Genomic DNA, 19,520 nt, shown 5'->3' on the forward strand with positions numbered 1-19,520 from the left:
TAAAGTGTGAACTGAATTCCATTTATTTAAGCTGACTCTTCATACCATGTACAACCCCCACTGAAAGGGACAGGCTCAGAAAGGCACTCGCTGTGGATCAGCCTACAATGGCTAGCATATCATTTTAGAGCAAAGTCTACAGATTCTAATATTGAGTTAACCGCCTCCTTTGGGATAGGATCAATACACCCTATGAAAGCAGCCACTCATGACCTATTCCATTCAAAAATCTGCTCTCCTCGCTGCCACTTCAGTCTCAAGGGCAGTAACATAGCTCTAACTTTTAAGTCTAGGAGAACAGGGAAATCAGATGTTTAGAGAAGAGATTTAGAACTATACAAGTCATAAGGTCTTGTCTTTCTGGAAAAATGAAAGTCCTCTAATGGTATTTTATTACATCTTCTAATGTATTTTGCATTCTTAAAGCAATACATCTTTATCAGAAGGCTGTATTGGCAGATCATACAGCCAGACCCCATGGTTCAGTCAGGAGACCCAGAGACCAACTTCTATATTAAAATTCAAGTTTGGCAAGGCTGTTGTAAAGTTTAACATTTTCCATCTGGCAGACAAAGGTTCACCTGAACAACAATTAATACAAAAAAAAAATTAGTAATTCACACTAGGTGGCAAGGGTAGGGTGTTCAGTTACTCGTTTTATCCAAGCGCATCCAAATGAAGAGATGTTTATCCATGCAGAAACAAACAGAGTAACAACTGGCACAGTCCACAAGAGGAGAATTCAGACACATTCTTCAGCTGACATCAAAAGAGGATTTATATATTCAAAGCCTTCAAATTCAGACTGGTCAATCTTCTTTACAATATCACTATTAAGATTAAAAAACAGACATCAGCTCAGCAAAATTTAAAAGGTAACAATATCAACCCAGAGTTTGTCTTAAAATTTAGACCTGTATGCTGAGCTGCAATTGAAAAGTTTTCCCCTTTGTCCCTCTCTATTCTTGCAGTTAATATTTTTTTTCTTGGTGTGTGTGTTGGGTTTTTTTTTTCCCCTTAGTCCTTGTAATAGTAACAGAACATAAAACCACCCAGAAGCAGGGACTGGACTACTACCATGTACTTATTCTCCCCACAAGGAAACCTGCAAGGTGTGCAGTTTTAAAACTTTCCAAAACATTAGCATGTGATACATACTGCACCTGCAATAGCAACTTCTCTGAACTTTTTTTTGTGAGAATACAGTACTTAATCCAGCCATACCAGGTCTACCATAAAGACACGTAACAGCATTTTCTCCAAGCTAACACAAGAAAAATGTTAATTACTGCTTTACATATACTCTGTGTACTACAACTACAGCTATTAAATGAAGTTCTCTAACTCCTTCACTGACTTATCAGAACATCTTAAATTCTACATGACTTACTCATCATCTGGAGTGAGCTGCACAGGTTCGTTGGTGAATTGGGAATCAAAGTTATCCAGACCGAATTCTCCAGATATATTTGGTTTGAATGGAGGCACCACTTGCTTTTGCTCCATCTAAGAAGAAATGCACTTAGTGACACCAAGAATGAGGTACGATCTGCTGAATTATTTTTAAACGAGGGCTGGAACTTACTGTCAAGTTTCTTTCATATACTTTCTACAATCATTCTATTAATCTACTGTACTTACTGTGTGAAAAGGGTTAAAAGATTCTGTATTGTCATCATAGTATATTCTAAGTTAAGAGCTTAAGGTTTTTAAAGTTTTTACATCATCTCATGCTCCAAACAAGCTGTCAAGCCATCACGGTATACAAAGAAAATAAGCCAAGCTGGTGGGCATTCACGTACCAGATCCCAATCAACGTTGCGAAAGAACGGGTGTCCCTGGATATCTGCAAATCCTGTTTGAGGATGGCAGCCTAAACGTTCCTTTGGATCCTGTGCCAGGAAGAAAACATTTCTAAGTGGGTGCCCTGACCCATACAAGAAAAAAATACAAATGTTACAAATTCCATGAGAAATGAAACAGCAGAATTACAAGGGACACTGAAGAACTAAGTTAGCATTATTTATTTTGGAAACTGTTCCAATTTACTGTTTGAAACAGGCATGAATACATGTAAGCCTTTAACCAAACCTGTTTTCTCCTCTATCTCTTTCTCCCCACTCATCTAACTACATAAAGGCCGTCATGTGCTCAGACTAGTCCACTGCCACACAGGCACCTTCTGACTCTCAGGCTAGTTAGCAGCAAACAGTGAGCGTGGAGTGCCACTGCATTTCCCTCGATGAAGTCACCGGAAGCTGTCAAAGCCATTTGCTTCGCTGCTTCTCTTCAAGAACCAAAACAAATCTGATAAACTTGGGCAATTCCTCGGATTAAAGAAATCACTTGGAGCATTTCTGTGCTTTTCAATCTGAAATTTACTTGTGATCTCAGCCTGATAATCCACAGCTTCAGATTTTAAGACAAATATCTAGAATAGGTCTTTAATAGTCCCCTCTAGTTCCTACCTTGTTAAGGAAACTCTTCAGAACACCTGCTGCTTTAACAGAAAGGGATCGGGGAATTCGGATCTGTTTTTCCAAAATTACTGCAAGAAAACAAGGTTTGTATCAGCCTTTCCATCTTTAAAGTTAGATTAAAGGTAAGTAAAAACAAAGTGCTCAAGCGTAGGAATGCTCACGGTACTTACCTTGGAAAAGATAATCTTCTGTGTTCTGATCAGGATTGTCAGAACTCCCAACAATATCAAAAGGTGACCGGCCCGCCATCATTTCAAACATAAGTACACCAAGCGCCCACCAGTCTACACTGAAGCCTGGAATTCAAAGGAGAAAACACCATGGAAGGTATTTAGGAGCAAAATTACCAACACTTTTGAGCTAAAGACAGACATGTTTTGAGAAGAAAGAATTAATTCGACAATGCAAGTATTGCCAGTCTTCCTGCTTAACTGAACGGAGGAGAGGTAACAACTGAACTAGACATTACTTGGTTAGTTATGTGTGCAACAGAAGAGAAAGTACAAAGAAAAGGAAATGCAAAAAGTTTAAAGGTTGGCATTAGAACCTTAACAAAGGTACAGATAATAATTAAGCCTAGTCATTACTAATCAACAGGGGTTTGGTTGTCCAGGGCAGGAGATAAGGACAAGAAGGAAGTATGTGATTTCTAAAAGTAGCCAGGCAGTTGTTTATGGGGCTAAATGTATCTATTCCACTATTCGTTGCTAAAGAAAAAAAAAAAATCCAGTAGCTAGGCTGGGACTGCTATATTCTGGTTGGCTTAGAGAGTTTGTGGTAAGGAAGGAAGATGTCAAGCCAGTCTGATATACATTCAATGGAAGATGGTAGATTAAAGTAAGATGGTAGATTAAAAAGAATACTTTTTTTTTGCTTTAATAGGAATTAATTGTAGAACTTGTTAAAGTCTCAAAGGAAGAAAACAGACCAACAGTTTGCTTGGCACAGTATTAGAAGCTTAGGAAGTAAAAGTAAGTAACAGGAAACACACAGAGCAAGCCTTCTCTGTATTCTCTTACATCTCTTGCTTCTGGAATCTTGTGGACTCCTTGAACAAGCAATTACATAGAAAACTTCATTTTTAACACTGAGATTTGTGAAAGGGTTGACTACTATCCAGGCCCTTTGCAATGCATTTATCATTGCTGCCAAATATAAGGCTCCAAAACTGAACACAATTCAAGACTGCCAAATATACAGTCAGTACTATCTAAAATAAACAATAATAAATTTGGAAGACTCAAGCTATTCTTCAAGATTGACAAAAAGAATTTAAAATGTGGAAGGCAAGGTATCTCATTTGCTTGGTGTGGTGTTTTCCATCTTTCCTTTGAAGGGTTTATTGACTTTTTCAGACAGGATCTGAAATGCATAGATCACGTGTCTAATGAAAATGTACACTTTCTACTGCTAAAAAGCCTGAGTAAGAAGTACTTAAGTAATAAGTGAGAAAGAAGGTGAAAGTTATATGATAGCAGTGAAAAATTAAATTTACCATAATCCTCTCCCCGGAGAATCTCAGGTGCAATATAGTTTGGAGTCCCACAGAATGTGCTGGTTGTGTCACCAGGCCTCAGACCCTCCTTTAAGAAAGCATAGGAAGAAAATACAGTCAGCCAAAACTCTTGCTCTGCTAAGAACTTTGAGTTAGTTTAAGTGTCATGAATAAACAGCTTTTGTTTTAGTAAAACTATACTTAAACCTGTACATAAATGAAGACAAAGCACTACTTGCTTCAGAAGAAATAGAAGTCACAGCCAGAGTCTCAAGAGGACATCTCACACCTGATGATGATGTCTTTTAAGGTTTTAACTGGTAAGCTCCACCACAAATGGGACTAACTGGGACACGGTGGAACAGTTTACATGACCGAGGTGTTGCAATGGACAAGCCCTTCAGAGAAAAGCACAGGATGCAGCATGGGGGGAGGTTACCCAAAGGAGCTGTGAGGGCTTCATTCTTGGAAGGTTTCAAGACCAAACTCAACAAATCCCTCAGTAATCTGGCCTGATCTCGTAGCTCACCCTGCTCTGAGCAGGAGAGTGGATTAGGCCTCCTGAGGACTTTTCCAACTTGTGTTATTTTATGTTTTTCAGTTGCTTAGCTAAAACTGTAGCATTTAAAATAGTTCCAATGAATCAACATAATGACAATTCCGTAGCAAAGTCAAATATGCTCCACAGTGATAAAGTTTTTCTAGAGAAAATGGGAATCCAAGTGGGAGCAAGTCACTGATACATTTCAACCTCTTCCTCTTTTTGGCATGAAGCTATCTTGGCTATTTCACAGGCTCCACGTCAAGCTGACAGAGCAGCTTGACAAAAACAGCCTAGATAAGCAGTCTGTGCACTTCTGTATTCTTTTTTCTTTTCTCCATTTTTAGAAGTGAAATGAATATACAGCCTGTTTGCACTGTGTACAAATGAACACCTTGAAATTCCACGTTTTCAAGTGTCTGCATCTTCTAATTTACAACCATTTCTTAATTGTTGGTTTTATTGGTTAACAAGGAACTAGAGCTTACCTTGCACATGCCATAATCTGTGAGTTTAATATGCCCTTCAGAATCTAATAGCACATTATCCAGTTTTAAATCTCTGTAGATTATCCCTCGTTCGTGTAGATAGTTCAATGCTAGGCTGATTTCAGCAGAATAAAACCTAGTGTAGAAAGAGATATTGATTACTCAATCAAAACTCCAAACCACAAATAATATAGTCTTGGTAGTGTGATATTTTTCCAATGTAATCCCATTTATTCTATTATTTTTATCAGAGAAATGGGTAAATTGTCTATAATCATACCAATATTTCTATCCACAGTCACGTCAAAAGTTATTTTTAATTAATATTAATGTCTACTGAAATCATCCCTTTCATCTCACCATCTGAGATGAAGCATATGCACCAAGAACTCAGCATTTGCCTGGACAGCTGGTAGCGGTTGTTTTAAGAGAAACACACTGATATCATTAGACAGTTTAAAAAATACCATGGTAGTGTTTTTCTAGAGACAAAAAAGTAAATCAGAATCAGGCTGAAGTCATCGATGGTAATGCTAATACAAACAATTCCTATGACAGTTCCTCCCTGAAACAAAAATATGGTAGCTTGCAGCATTGGAGTGAGGATGCAGTTTCACATTTCTTAAATCCTTAACATAGCGAGAGGATTTGCGAGCTCATCATCATAATCTCTGCACTACTGCACCATGTCAGAAAACCTGCTGCAAGAAATGTGGAATTAGACATACCTGGCATGCTCCTCTGGCAGCTTTCTCTGTCTCTGCATGTGAAACATCAGGTCTCCTCCATTTACATACTCTATAACAAAGAATAACCTGAAACACACAGGAATTTGTTAAAAATAATTGTATACAAGGCTGAAAGAGGTTTGAGATGTTCCAGATCTGTTACTGAACAATGTCAGTTCACCTCCTCCCATCTCTCTGGTAATATGGCTGGTTTCACCATTCTCCCTCCCTTTGAATAAATTCCCAAATTAAGTATATGAAGTTTTTCTAGGTAATTCCTTTATTGCTAAAGGAAAGTAAGTAAACCTTCCCATGTCCCAAATCCATTACAGCTACTGCTTGTCATTACTAGGTATGTGACTCTATCAATATTCTACGCACAAACCCACCCAAAACCCCGTATTTCTCACTTTCCTTCCTGATGCCTTAAATTTCCTTTGTTTGTTGTTAGTGCTACTAGTATATTACAAATACTCTTTTTTTCCACTTTCCACTTTTTTTCCACTTTCCTCTTGTCACCTTTTCAAACAGCAAGGATGTTTAAATATGCAGTATTTTATACTCATACTGAGTATTATTAGTGTATAGAATAATTATTTATTAATCTACTGCAATCTCTTATATATATATATATATACACACACACACACACACAGAGGAACATAGTAATTTTCATCTCTATTACTCTGTTCTCCTTTTTAAATTCAGCTACTATTTTTGATGTCTTGCTCAGAGACTCATATTCAGAGAGCCCATGCAAGTTTGAGATAAATACCTTCATTTTCGTACTTCTCATTTCTCTCTCCCTAAACCCTTTTTGACTCATGGTCTAACTTGTCAACTACCTCATTCTTAAGCTTTTTCTTTTCTGCTAGCTGCACCTCTCCTCCTGTCCAGAACCTTCCTATCATACCTACCAGTACTTCCTTTTCTTTTCCAACTTCTCAATCTGAAAAACTCAGATGATGAACATGGCCTTTTGCTCCTAAAATGCTACGGTACTTTGACTTTTGCTACCTACCTAACACTTCATGGTTATAAATAGGCCTTTGAGATGCCTGACAGTATGACGTATTTTTTGAAAAAGACTCTCTTCATATTATCTTGTGGCCTTTACCTGCTTTCTGTTTGGAAGCAAGAGTGTAGTCCAACAAGAAAGGGATGATTTGAAGCCTGTTCGAAGACGTGTTTCTCTGTCTGAACCCAATCAATATCCTGTTTATTTAAGAAAAGTGACATTCAGAAAAGGATTGTTGCACTTCTTGGGTCAAGTATTAATGACTATTAGCAGAAAGATATTTAAGTGTTTTGCCATCCTTGTTTTCCTTATCATCAATTACGTATTATATAGTTCTCCATTGTGAAGTAAGACAGTTTTGTGTACTTTTTTTTTTCCTGTCTTGAGTCTCTTATACTTTTAGCCTCATTGCTACTTGGGAATGAACAAATACACATTTAGAAAAGATGAGCTGGTGCAGACAAATGTAAAGTAGCATCAAGAAATGCAAAAGAAAATGACAGCCCAAGAAATAAATGCAAAAGCTCTTGGACAGCAAACCACTTGAGTCTTTTCAGAGTAGCCTAAAAAGACACAAGAGAAATCTTCAGCACCAAAAGGTGTTTCTCAGTTTAATATTCCTACTTCTGATTAGTTTCCACTAATCACTGTATGAGCTACAAATTGTTAAGATGGAAGTCTGATTTAAAAAGCAATTAAAGTAACATTTCAAGTTCTCCTTTGTGATGAAAAAAACCAACAAGTCGCAGAGCATGAAATCCCAAATCCACCTATTTCTTTTTCGGCCCAGCAATCCAGTGTAATAGGAGATAAATGGAATACTGCTCCAAAGTCACGAAGCAAGCCAGATTTGTTAACTTGAATGCTGCAGGAGCCCTGCTGCAGACAGCAACGATCACAAGAGGACACACTGACAACAGAGGCGACAAGAGAAACCACTGGCACAGGAGGGCAGCTGTGAGCTACCAGTCTGTCAGCGAAGACCTCAAAATCTGTCTTGTGAGCTTTCTACAGTACAGTACGGATAAGAAACCCCACGTATAATTTTCAATTAGTGTTGCAGACCCAGAAGCCTGGCTCCCACCTCCTGGTGGACACTGAAGCTCTATGGGAGAGTTGCCTGATTTACGGATGAAAAGCTTTTTTCCTACCTCATCGTCATTGACGAGCTCTTTCTTCACCACTTTCATTGCATAAATGCGTTCTGTTTTCTTCAGTCGAACGAGCAGTACTTTAGCGTAACTGCCTCGGCCTATAACCCGGAGCAAATCGAAATCCTGAAGGCCCAGACTGGAGGATGCTTTGCCGCTTTCTCGAATGCTCATTGCCTATTGATGAAGATACTTTGAAATTAGTAAGCAGGCCCATCAATTTTAATAACTGTAGAAGTTAGCATTTCAAATAAAACCGTGAAATTAATATAAACAACTGACTCAATTAATACGTGTTATTCTTAAAATTCCACTGTCCTGGAAAGGAATGTGAGGGGAAAGAAAGCAGAAGAAACTCAGCAGATAAGAAACAAATGAAACTGGAGAAGCTTGGAATACTTTATAAATCAAAGCACATCTCAGCTCAAGGTTCAAAATAAAACAGCTTGCAAGCCACGCGTGCATACACCCAAGTAAGCAACCCAAATGCATTTTACGTATTAGTTTTTGTTTGTGACAAGTTAAATTACTAAAATCTTGAAACTGAGAGAGGCGCAGCGTTTAAGATCTCTGAATACAGTTAGCATGGTTAAGATACTTTACCTCTTTTTCTTCACCAACGTGGTCCAAGCTCTCATGACTTGAGGGATTGTATGGAATCACTAGAGGTGCAAGAAAAATTATTAGACCGATGCAACATAACAATATTTTCTTTCGCCTGAAAATTTCCACACACAAGACATCAATCAGAGAGATAAACAATTTAAATGTATCAATTGTAAGTATTCAGAATTGTTAAATCTGTTATTTTTTCTTTCTAAACAGTAATTTTTTGCAATACGGCATTAATAATCGCTTACGGCTAATGTAAAACACTGTAATTACATTTGGAGATCTCTTTAGGTTAATCTTGTGCAGAACAGTGGTTTGTTTCACTTTCAGACTGGTTATTGTCTATATCCCAATTCAGTCGTTAGGACCATCACTCTGATTGCTACAAGAATGAATCTGTTTGGCTACTGATCCAGTAGAAACCCTGCTAAATCTGTTAAGGATTTTTTGTTTGCTTGACCAGGCCATTTACAGTACACAGTTCACCGATGAAAAAAATGTAACTGAGAGCCTAAAGTCTTCCTTTTTAGCCAAGTTTCTTAAACTGATAAGGAAAACTGAGGAATTTTTACATTTATACCCCCCTTAGCATTAAGAAGCTGTCTTTTTTTTTTCTATGGAAAAAAGCAAAGAAGGGTTTTTTAAACTACTTTAAGTAATTCTGTCTAATTTTAAACCCAAAATTCATGGCTCAGCAACTTACAGTAATTTAAAGAAAAAAAACCTTATTGATCTTACCTGATTCTACATTATCTGGATGCACTGACGACGGGTCCATAGGCATTATCGGTTCCTGCAAATACACAAAGAATTTTTGTAATAGACTCATAAGTGTGAGACGGTATTTTAGAGACAATAAATGAAATAAATGATCCCCGAGGAATATAATCTAACTTTTAACTTGATTACTCAAGTAATGCTCTAATCCATACACAATAAAAGAAACCACTGCAGTCCTTATTTTGCCTATTTTCCAGAAGTTACTACACATTTCCAGAAGCTGCTGAACTCACAACTTAGTACAACAAAGTATAGCATATGAGAAATGAGACAGAAAAGTTCAAGTATTTCAGCAGTACATCTATTAGTCAAATGAATTCATGAAATGTAGACTTGTAGCTGTCTGCTTTTGATATTAAACCAGAAGCAGTAATCATCTAAATTTTTCTTGGAACTTAAGAACTAAAGATGATTTAACTTCTTAAGAGAAAAGTCAAAAACTTCTGCACTTCACCTTCCTCTTCCATAATATGGAAATAGTCTAATAATCTAAAAGATATTTAGAGAATTTATTTTACCTGTACCTTGTTTTGAAGATGTAAAATAGCCTGTGTGTATATAGATACACATGCACTATGCGACAACATAGTGAAGAATGAGATAAATATCACTTAAATATTTGTATTTGACACAGGAAGAAGTATCAGATGTGAAAATTAGACTCCTGTCTTGCCACTAAATTGCCATTCTGCTAAATGAATCCCAAACTTTTTTGCCAAGTGGCACAGTAACCATAAAGAACGATGTTTTGGCTGCTGTGATCACTTGCATACTGTAGTTTGAAAACCGTTTGTATAAACCAGGTTCTTGTTTGATTGGTTGGTTGCTGGGTTTTTTTGAGACAACTTTTCAGGGAAGATCAACTTACTGGTTGCAGTGTATGGCGGCCACAATCAATATTGACAAGTTTGTGACATTTCTTGTGAACAAGGAGCTTGCAATTGATGCATTTATATCCCTGGCGACCCAGGCCCCATATTCGATCGGTGCAGATGGCACAGTGAGCTCTCTAGAATGACAAATCAAAAAACACCACAACAATCAAAGAGTAAATCTTAAAAGCATAAAGATCTATTCAGCCACATTTTCATTAACAAAAACCAGAAGATCGGAGAGCTCCCTACTGAACCTGCCACTATAGCAAGAGTCTCTAGCTGAGAACTTCAGAACGAGCAGGCAGATTCAATACAGAGAACCTCAAAAACTACAGCTGAACACAACTGCCGTACAGAAAGCGTGCATCTACAAGGAAAGGTGCAGGCACAGGCAGCTTCTTCTGCTGCACACAGACCCGGAGAGGCGTGAGCCAACTCCAGGTCAAAAGCATTGCAGCTCAATCAGCAGGCTGCTGTGACCGAGCTCATTTGCTTTTTATCTTGATGTCTTTCGGTGTAGATGAGTCCTTACACTTGAACAGAGGAAGGCAGGAGAGAAGCTTCAACAGATTAAACCACCAGCTAACAGGAACGAGGAGTATCACCGCTCACTGAAGGACATTCACAGAACAACTCAACAGATCCATGAAAACAGGGTGCCTACCACAGCAGCAGTGGAAAATGATTCAACTATGGTGCCTTGACAGCCTTTGACCATGAGGGGGTTAAAAAAACAAAAAACCAAAAAAATAAGCAGAAGTTAGATATGAAGGATGCTCAGGATGAAGTTTAGTGGAGACATTCTCGAGCACTAAGCACATAATACACTAAGCTTAGAAAAAAGAGGGAAAGATTGTTGAAGCTGTCAAGGAACGTGGCTTATTCAAATATTTTGGGTTTGGCTTTTGCTGTTGCTTTTTCTAAATACAGCAGATATAATTAGCTAAGGACCAAGAAGGCTATCTGACCATTGCTTCTTGAAAATGTTGCAAATGGTCTGTTATTTTCATTTGATTACATGTCATCATAAGCAGTCTGTTCAGAGAAACATCTCAGCTTTTGGTTTAAAAATCATGAAAGAAAAGCCTGCGCATCATAAGCAAGTTCAGACTTTCTTTACTGCCAGAACTTAAAGAACAGAAAATGTACTTTCAGCTCAGTCATCTATTGCCAGTGTTTGAGTTTGCCCTCTGGGAAGATTTTAAGAGAACACGAGAGCATTTATATAATTGATATCACAGTTTCAGAGGATATGTAAAGTGAATTGCAACCATTTTTTTCCTATTTTAAGTTCCTTCTAATTTAATAACGATTAAGTTACCCAAAACTACAGGGTTACCAAAAGCCTACATACTATAGACAAACAACAAAGTGAGAACAAAACTACCTCACAATTTTCAAGGCAGTGACACGGTAATAACAAAAGTAAGACATCCCTGTACCGTGGTTTTAAGTACCCAACAAAAGTCTCACCCTGTTAAATCGTTTGGCTTGGAAAGTGTGACCATTTGCACAATAGAGCTTTCGCCACCGGCGGGCGCCTCGGCGATAAATGGATTCTAAGAGGAAAAACATATGATTACACCCAGAAAAATATAAACACAGAACTACAACATCTTCTCGTGGACGTTTCTGTGTAGAACGATTTGCAGAGTGAAGTTTCACTCCCGCACCTTACAGAAACGCACCATAATACTCTAAGTATCCTTTTCATTTTTTGAATTTTGGAGAAAATTTAAAGTAGGATATCCCTGGTCAACTCAAAGTTAATTCTGCTTTTCCAGCGTTAAAGGAACAGTGAGTGAAGAATTGTCCAAACAATACAAACAGTTGTGTGCAAAGTACGCACCTACCTTGCCTAAACTTAGGGGCAGGGAGCTGTGGGGAAAGGGAAGGAGGAAAGAAGGTGAATTTCAGGAGCATGCCCTGATTTCTAGGATTTGCTTGCACAAATCCTCCAGTATTTTAGATTCACAGCTGCCCCTGTGGGGTTTTTTTTAGTTTTGCTTTGGTTTAATTATTGTTATTATTTTTATTACTAGAGGCATGCCAGGAACCAAAACTGAAAACTAGAATATACAAAACTACACTGAGTTGCAAATCTATCGCTGATTCAGTCTGCAACCTCATTTTTTTCAGAAAAAAAAGCATCATTACCCATACTGCCAAAGTTAACTTTTAAGCATGCACATTTACATTTGTCAGAGACTTGGATATCAAACTGGCAGATGTCTGTGTGCAGAAATATACGTGCTCTTCTATAAAACTTTAAGACAGAGGGAAAATTACCTCTTTAATGTCTAGCACATTAGCTACCATAACTTGAGGTTTCTGGAGAACAATCCTAATAGTACCTAAACATCAATATAAAATGAATTAACCACAGATCTCTAAATGGTGATACGACAAGTCATTATCACTGGTTACAAGCCTTTGCTCAGATTACTCAGCCAGCAATCTGGCAGCTACCAAAAAGACGTGAATAGGATAAAAAACTGTCACGATAGAAGAGACAAAAGCAAGGAAAGCAGAGTGACATGGATAGTTAACAGGAATGTGAAATGCTTATTAACAATGACTCAGAAGTGACAAACAACATTTATGTTTAGCAAGACTTTCTATTCCTTTTACATATTAAATTTGTAAAGATTTGCATTATTAATATTCATAAGTATAGGATGCCAAACTATATCAAAATCTTCTAAAACAGGAAATTTGAATTCCTGGTTTTCTGTACTTAAATAAAATGCCTACTTACTATCTTCTCCTGGACAAGGCATGCCAGGCCGTTCTGGTACACAAGGAAATACTGCAAGAAAGACATTAACCTCTGATTAATTTTTATTTCTGACAGAAAATAAATTCTTGGGTTAAATACAAGACCTGTGAAAAGCATTCAACCATTTGGGAAGACCAGCACAAACTTCATTTTAGCAAAATCTTAGCCGAGAGCACATGAGCTGAACAACTGCCACAAAACTCTTGTGCTGGACATAACAGCACCCATGAGAAAGATGAGCTAAAGAGCAGAATAAACCAAGTTATTTCCTAAAGAAAAAAAAAGGATTGGTTCTAGTTTCTCATGTGACTAATCACAGTCAGTATTTGAAAAACATAATCTATTACAGCATCCTAAAAACTATGACCTTGCATATATTAGTGGTTATGGGTTTTTTTTAATTGTTTTTGTTTGTTTATTTAGCTTCAGTAACTACCAGAGAGAAGTGTGACTGGGGAGAGACAGCCCTGGTGCTGGTTTCATCAGAATTTTATCAAACACAAAAATAGATGGAGAAAGGGCAGATCCAAAAGCGTACTGAAGTAACACATAAACAGTGAAACATGTACAGAAACAGACTACATTCTTCTTCCACTTTTTAGAAGTCTTTACGGGAAGCTGAAAAGCTGTCTCTTCCTTCCAGATGAGCTGATGGTGAGCTACATTTTTTCTATTCTCTCCGAGAAGGGCCAGGTTAAGACACGTAGGGTAACACACCCACCAATGCTCTTTACAATGATCCCCTGCTTTTCTGCTGTAGTCTCTGTTAAACCGAAATCTATCTTCTACTTGTAAAAAGTGACAAACAGTAAGAAAAATACACTGCAGAAGCTACCAAAGTACGCATAAACCCCAGAAAAATAAAAACTGAACAATGACACAAACAAAGCCATGGTGTTATTATGTTCAAAACTGATCTAAAGTACTTAATTTTACGAAACTCAAACTTCTGACTAATCTGGCATCAGGAATGGAGCTCATTGACTTTTTTTTGCCCTAGTGTAGATGCTTATGAATAACAAAGTGTAGGACACTGCACTGTCTATGTTCTGCCATCCGCTGCCAGCAAGAGTACAAAGGCACTTGGGCTAAATGAATGAAAGAGACAGGGGTTGTCCCTCATTAATAAACTAACAGCAAGGTATTTTTTCTTCCCTTAATTTAGTAAGAGAACACTGACAAAGTGCTGACAGCTAAAAAGCACGGCGCGTGGTCTTCAGCACCCTCTTGACAGAAAGCCACAGCCGGCTCTAAGTGAGGAGGCTGTGCAAAAGGAGCAGATAATGCAAAGTAAAATTCCACTGATTCGCAGGTATAAACATGAAGCAATACGGTAAATGTCACCATACCATGAATTAGAAGCTCTGAATCCTTATTTAGTTCATACAACCGAAAGGCCTCTTCCAACTCCAGCTGAGAAGAAACTGTACATGGATCTCCTGTAGAGAGAACAGAGAAAAATACAAAATTCAACCCAATTAGTCCGGTACCATTCAACAGTTCCCTCAGTCAGTCCTAAAATAGTTACTGAAGCAAAACAGAACAATATTCACAATCGTGGTAGTGCTTATTTTTAACACTGTTCAGAGAATATATTTGAAAACACAGTGCTTTCAGGGAAAATAAAAATCTGAGATGTTTCCAAGAGGCAAACAGATCATAATGACAAGACACCATTGGTCTGGTCTGGTAGAAGCGTGGTTACACAGAATTTCAGTACAGGAGGTGCTGCTTATCTCCCTGCACCTAAAATCCCTCTAAGAGTCCATCTTATTTCATGGATTTTTAATTAGAATTGACACAATTCTGTTATCACAGCTGCTGCAACATTGCCAAGACTTTAACTAGGAGGTGCAAAAGCAGTCACACCTCGAAGCCTTTCCTCAAGCCTCAATCATGACCTGGACAAATCATGTAACCTAGGTGAAAACACACCATTTTTCTGATTTCTAACTACAACTTTCACTCTCAAAGGATTATTTGAAGTAAAAATCTCTTAAAGAAAAGGCACTATTTATTTTTCTTTCCTTTTCTTAATTAAACAATTGCACCTTTTGTTCACTGTTGGACACGAAGCAGAATATGATACAAGCATTTGGCACGTATTTTAAAAGTTTCTTTGACATGACTGCATTGGATTGTTTTAACATATCTCTAAGAGTTCAGGACTGCCTTAAGGTATATTTGCAGATACCTGTTTTACGTTTCTAAAAAAATAACACACATCCACAAAGGTATTTCAGAATCATTAAGCAACACGTAATTGCATCAGGGCAATTTCGGCAGATAGGGAGGTTTAAAACCTAGGGACAGAGGTGGGTGAGGAACAAAGGAGATCAAGCTGGAGATTGGCTCCACTCAGGATCAGGAGCAAGGACCTAAATGTCAGCTCTGGCTCACACTGCTTCGGACACACAGCCTGTACTTTACCCATTCCTCAAGATTCACCTAAAGACTCCATCTGACATTTTAACTGACCCCCTGTGTCTTTCAGGGTTTGGAAACTGCTATCAAGTCCAAGAAGAACAGTCACGCAACAAAACATTTTCTTCATTTTCTTCAGTGTCTGTTGCAGGTTAGTAACATTATTTAAAAAACAAAAGTCCCCCTAAAAGAAGAAACCTTGTTCAAAATATTACAACTGAACCATTTTTAAAGCTGTGTTGAATCTCAAGGATCACTGCCCTGAAGAAAGAAAACACTTTGTTTATTAGTCCCACTTCTTTTTTTCCCCTCTCCACCTACACAAGATGTTCTGCATGAGAACACAGGATTTATCTCTGCCTGCTTGTGCTCCAGCACATGAGCAGAACAAGCTTCATTCTAGCCAAAATCCAATACAGCAAGTCTACTGTCACGTAACTTTTCCAATTTTTAACTGAAATACTTTCCACACTCTTAAGTGGTAAACTGGTTGTAGGAAACTGAATCAGAGGAAAACAGAACAACTTCTGTCTCAGCCAAACTGGATCCAATCTGAAAGTTCTACTGCTTTGAGTCTTTGTTGAATACCATGGCTTGAAATTTAATTAGCTATTACCTGTTCTCTTCTTGGTTTGTCCTACAAGACATCAAAATTAATACAGGTGTTGCTAAGGTTTTTTAGTAGAACCATGCACCTAGGAGGGCAGGGGGATGTTTAAAACTCACCCTACAACAGTTTTTCCAGGTAATGTGTTTTGTTTCTAATGTATCCATTCCCCTCTATAGCTAAAATGTTATTAATAAATGTAAACTGTTCATTCGCAGCGTTACATCTTTACTCTTTTCTGTGTATCATAATCCTCAAAACGAGTCTTTGAAGCTAGCTGGTAGTCACCTCCCTGTTAGGATTAGCCTATCTGGACATGGAACTGCTTGCCCACCGCGCAAACTTTCAGAGCACAGAGCACGGCAAGAGAAGAAGGAACCGACCGACTATGGGAATCAACAAACCAGTTCTTCTTCATTTGTTTCCGACACCCGTGCAAACAGTTTTGTGTTTCCTTTTGGCAGAAGGAAAGGAGGTTCTCTAGAACTTATATCACGCTCCAAAGTAGGAACAGGAGGTTTATAGACGTTCTCTTTCAGCAGGTTTGGAGCAGTACAAATTTTGCAGCCAAAGGCAGCTGGGATAGGTGTCACAGGAAAATATTGTCAAGTCATACAGCAAGAAACAACACACTGAACACAAACTTAACTGTCTGTCCTATAGGACATTTCAGAAGACAGAGGTAAAATGAACTGACCACATACAGATAAAATAGAAACTTGTCTGAAGTCAGATCAAGTTTGATCTATTTTCCAATTGCATCTGAGCATTTTTGGAAGTGATTCCACTCAACTAAATTAGGTTTGCCTTTCTGTGCCATTGTCTCTATGAAAGAGTAGTAGTTACACACTATGCTCTGGATCTTGCAAAGGCTAAAAAGCCATTTCATACATGACAAATAAAAACTTTAGTGACTAGGTAAACCTAGTTTAGTTGTACATCCAATCAAGCAGTTCAGTCGGGAAGCAATGAAGAGATGGCCAAGGCACCTTGTCTTGTCTTATACCACATGAAGCCCAGGTAGTGGTGTAACAAGTACCAGCACACCCATTTCCTCAAGCTACTGTCAAAGAGTGAACTTTAGGTTTAGTGAAGAGGATGCGATACAGGAATTTTCCAAGAAAGCCAATTTTGAGTGTCTAGAAAGAATAGCAGCTGAAAACATGAAAGACTGGTGGAGAGAGGAAGAGAGAAGGGCAGGGGTCTTGGTAAGAAGCCCCACATTGGATATGCAAGAATTACTCACAACAAAGATGTACTTCTTACTACAACTGACTCTCCCTCTTCAGCGAGAAGTCTATTTCCTTCGCAAGATAAAACCAACTTTACTATCAAGTAACCATTCAGTTCTGCACAGAACTTTGGACATTAACATTGTTTGTTTTATTTTATTGCATCTGCCTGGTGTAAGTAATTTGGGAACCATGAGAGAAGGGGAAAAAATAAAGGAAAAAAAAAAGAAAGAAGAAAAATTTAAAAAGAAAGAAAGTCCGCGCAGATTCCCAAGACCACATAACCTTCAACACAGCTGCCCATACTACAGCACTTACAAAAATCAGCTTTGGTCCACATTTAGCTTTAAGCTCCTGAATAAACTTGCACTTGCCCAATTTTGAACGGGAAAAATGCAACAAGGGGAGGAAACAGTTCTATGAGCACCATTCGTGCTAATCCCTGCACACAAATACTCATCACTACTGACAAATCACTGCGCGTTATGCCCTTTTATGCATTGCATCAAGTACTTAGCGTGCTAAAATAACTCAACAGCTATTTCAAAATTCAGACATCTCCAGTGTTGCTCAACCTAGGTGTAGAGTATACCAATTCCACAAAGACGGGAACTACAAATCATCTGTTCATTAACGTATACGGACAGCTCAGAACTGAGTTACACCTGTTAAGGAAAAGGGAGAACAGACTCTGACCGTTTTTCACCCAACCTAAACTTCAACATGGATTATGTAAGGGCTAGAAATGACAAGAGCTCCCAGCCAGGGCTGTTACTACTACACTTAGACGAAAAGCTTCTTGGACAAGTCATTTCTGTTTTAATAGGTAGAAGAAGTTTTACGAATAGTTATGTGTTAATACACTTTAGGTTGCTAAACTAATGGCCAATACAAACATTCAAAATGTAACAGCTTTATATACACACACAACTCAACTATAAAACTTTCAAAGATTTAAGTCTTTAGAGGAATATTGTGCTACTTCAGCAGTTTGTGAGGATAATCTCTACTCCCTTCCTAATAAATGCTAACACACATTTCGTATTTGATAATCACCGAGTTTTAATTTATTTATGTAGTAAAAAAAAAAAAGCTCACTAGAGTAAGTTGTTTGAAACAATGAATTTTCCATAAACATATACTTAAAAAAGCACTGGAGAACCATTATTTTTAGAGTCAGATTTACTATTTCTAAAAAGATACTTAAGAAGTATGGTTTATAGGCTTATTTTATTAAGGCAGAGGGAAAGGAAAAAATGAAAGGGAATGGAGAGCTAGACAGCCAAGGAACATATCGACTGACTACTTGTTATAATACCACGAACTAAGTATCGATTTACCTTCTTCATCAATCCATTTCATGGTGAAAAGCTGTTCGTTGTCAAAGGAGCACATGTCTCGAACTTCATTGCACAATCCTTCGAATGAGATGGAAGGTTCAAAATACGTTATCATGATGTCCCTGACCAAGAGAAAAAACAAATTGGATAAGTTATACTAAAATATGTGGCATTTTATCATCACTTTTTACGTTTTCCATATACCACTAGTATTAAACCCATCCCTGCTGCAGTCCTTTAAAAGATATTAAAGCAATATTAGTAAATTATTAGCATGTAATAGCAAAGTCAGGCTCCAAGTGATTTGTATTACCAACTACAATATTTGCCTAAGAAAAATCAAGATTTAAACATCCAAATAACTATGAAGTGAATTGCGGCAGATATTAAACACCCACAGAAATAAGATATATTATACCAGTGGAAAACAGAGAATGAAACGCTGCAAAAATTTTGAAGGACTTTATTAACATTTTGCCGGGTTTGCTTGCTCTATAATAGTCATTTTGTTATTAGCAAACTTTAATTCCAAGTATATACCTCTGTCCTCTTTCCCTGTCATAGCCGTGAAGCGTCACAGGTCTCCTTTTAAAGGCACTTTCAGTATTTGGAACATTCCCCCCAATCCTCTAGGAAACCTGAGTGAGATTTTTCATTAATGTTTCACATCATCTACACAATCAAAATTTAGTTGGAGACATATAAATTCTTGCAATATTTTCATCATGTAGAATTAAAATTTACTACTTTACTATTACATAGAATGGATATTTCTGTTATAATAAAGATTTACTTAACCTAGTGTTTTAAATACGTTGACATAAAATGCCAATCCATTGTCTTCGTATCTGCCGGACCTTAAAGTGGAAAAGGTGACTCAGTTGAAGTTCTTTAAATAAAAGATTTCAGAGATATAGTTCAGAGGAAGGTAGAAGGGGAAAAAAATAGAGAGAGAGGGCTATTTGCAACA

At 37.7% G+C, this 19,520-nt stretch overlaps 1 protein-coding gene across 1 annotated transcript; it reads right to left on the reverse strand.

Annotated features, from left to right (window-relative positions):
• Nucleotides 1-595: 595 nt before the first annotated feature.
• PRKCI (protein kinase C, iota) lies at nucleotides 596-18,673 on the reverse strand. The gene is made up of 16 exons (XM_009876366.1): nucleotides 18,551-18,673; nucleotides 14,297-14,386; nucleotides 12,927-12,977; nucleotides 10,162-10,302; nucleotides 9,252-9,306; nucleotides 8,505-8,563; nucleotides 7,902-8,078; nucleotides 6,850-6,947; nucleotides 5,733-5,819; nucleotides 5,005-5,140; nucleotides 3,976-4,063; nucleotides 2,651-2,776; nucleotides 2,469-2,548; nucleotides 1,803-1,892; nucleotides 1,391-1,506; nucleotides 596-830 (listed from the first exon to the last, which is right to left on the reverse strand). Exons 2-16 carry the CDS (start codon nucleotides 14,297-14,299, stop codon nucleotides 743-745), a joined length of 1,395 nt encoding a protein of 464 aa, XP_009874668.1. The 5' UTR covers nucleotides 14,300-14,386; nucleotides 18,551-18,673; the 3' UTR covers nucleotides 596-742.
• Between the last annotated feature and the right edge of the window lie 847 nt (nucleotides 18,674-19,520).

This window comes from Apaloderma vittatum, unplaced genomic scaffold, assembly GCF_000703405.1.
Source record: "Apaloderma vittatum isolate BGI_N311 unplaced genomic scaffold, ASM70340v1 scaffold13429, whole genome shotgun sequence".
Lineage (NCBI taxonomy): Eukaryota > Metazoa > Chordata > Aves > Trogoniformes > Trogonidae > Apaloderma > Apaloderma vittatum.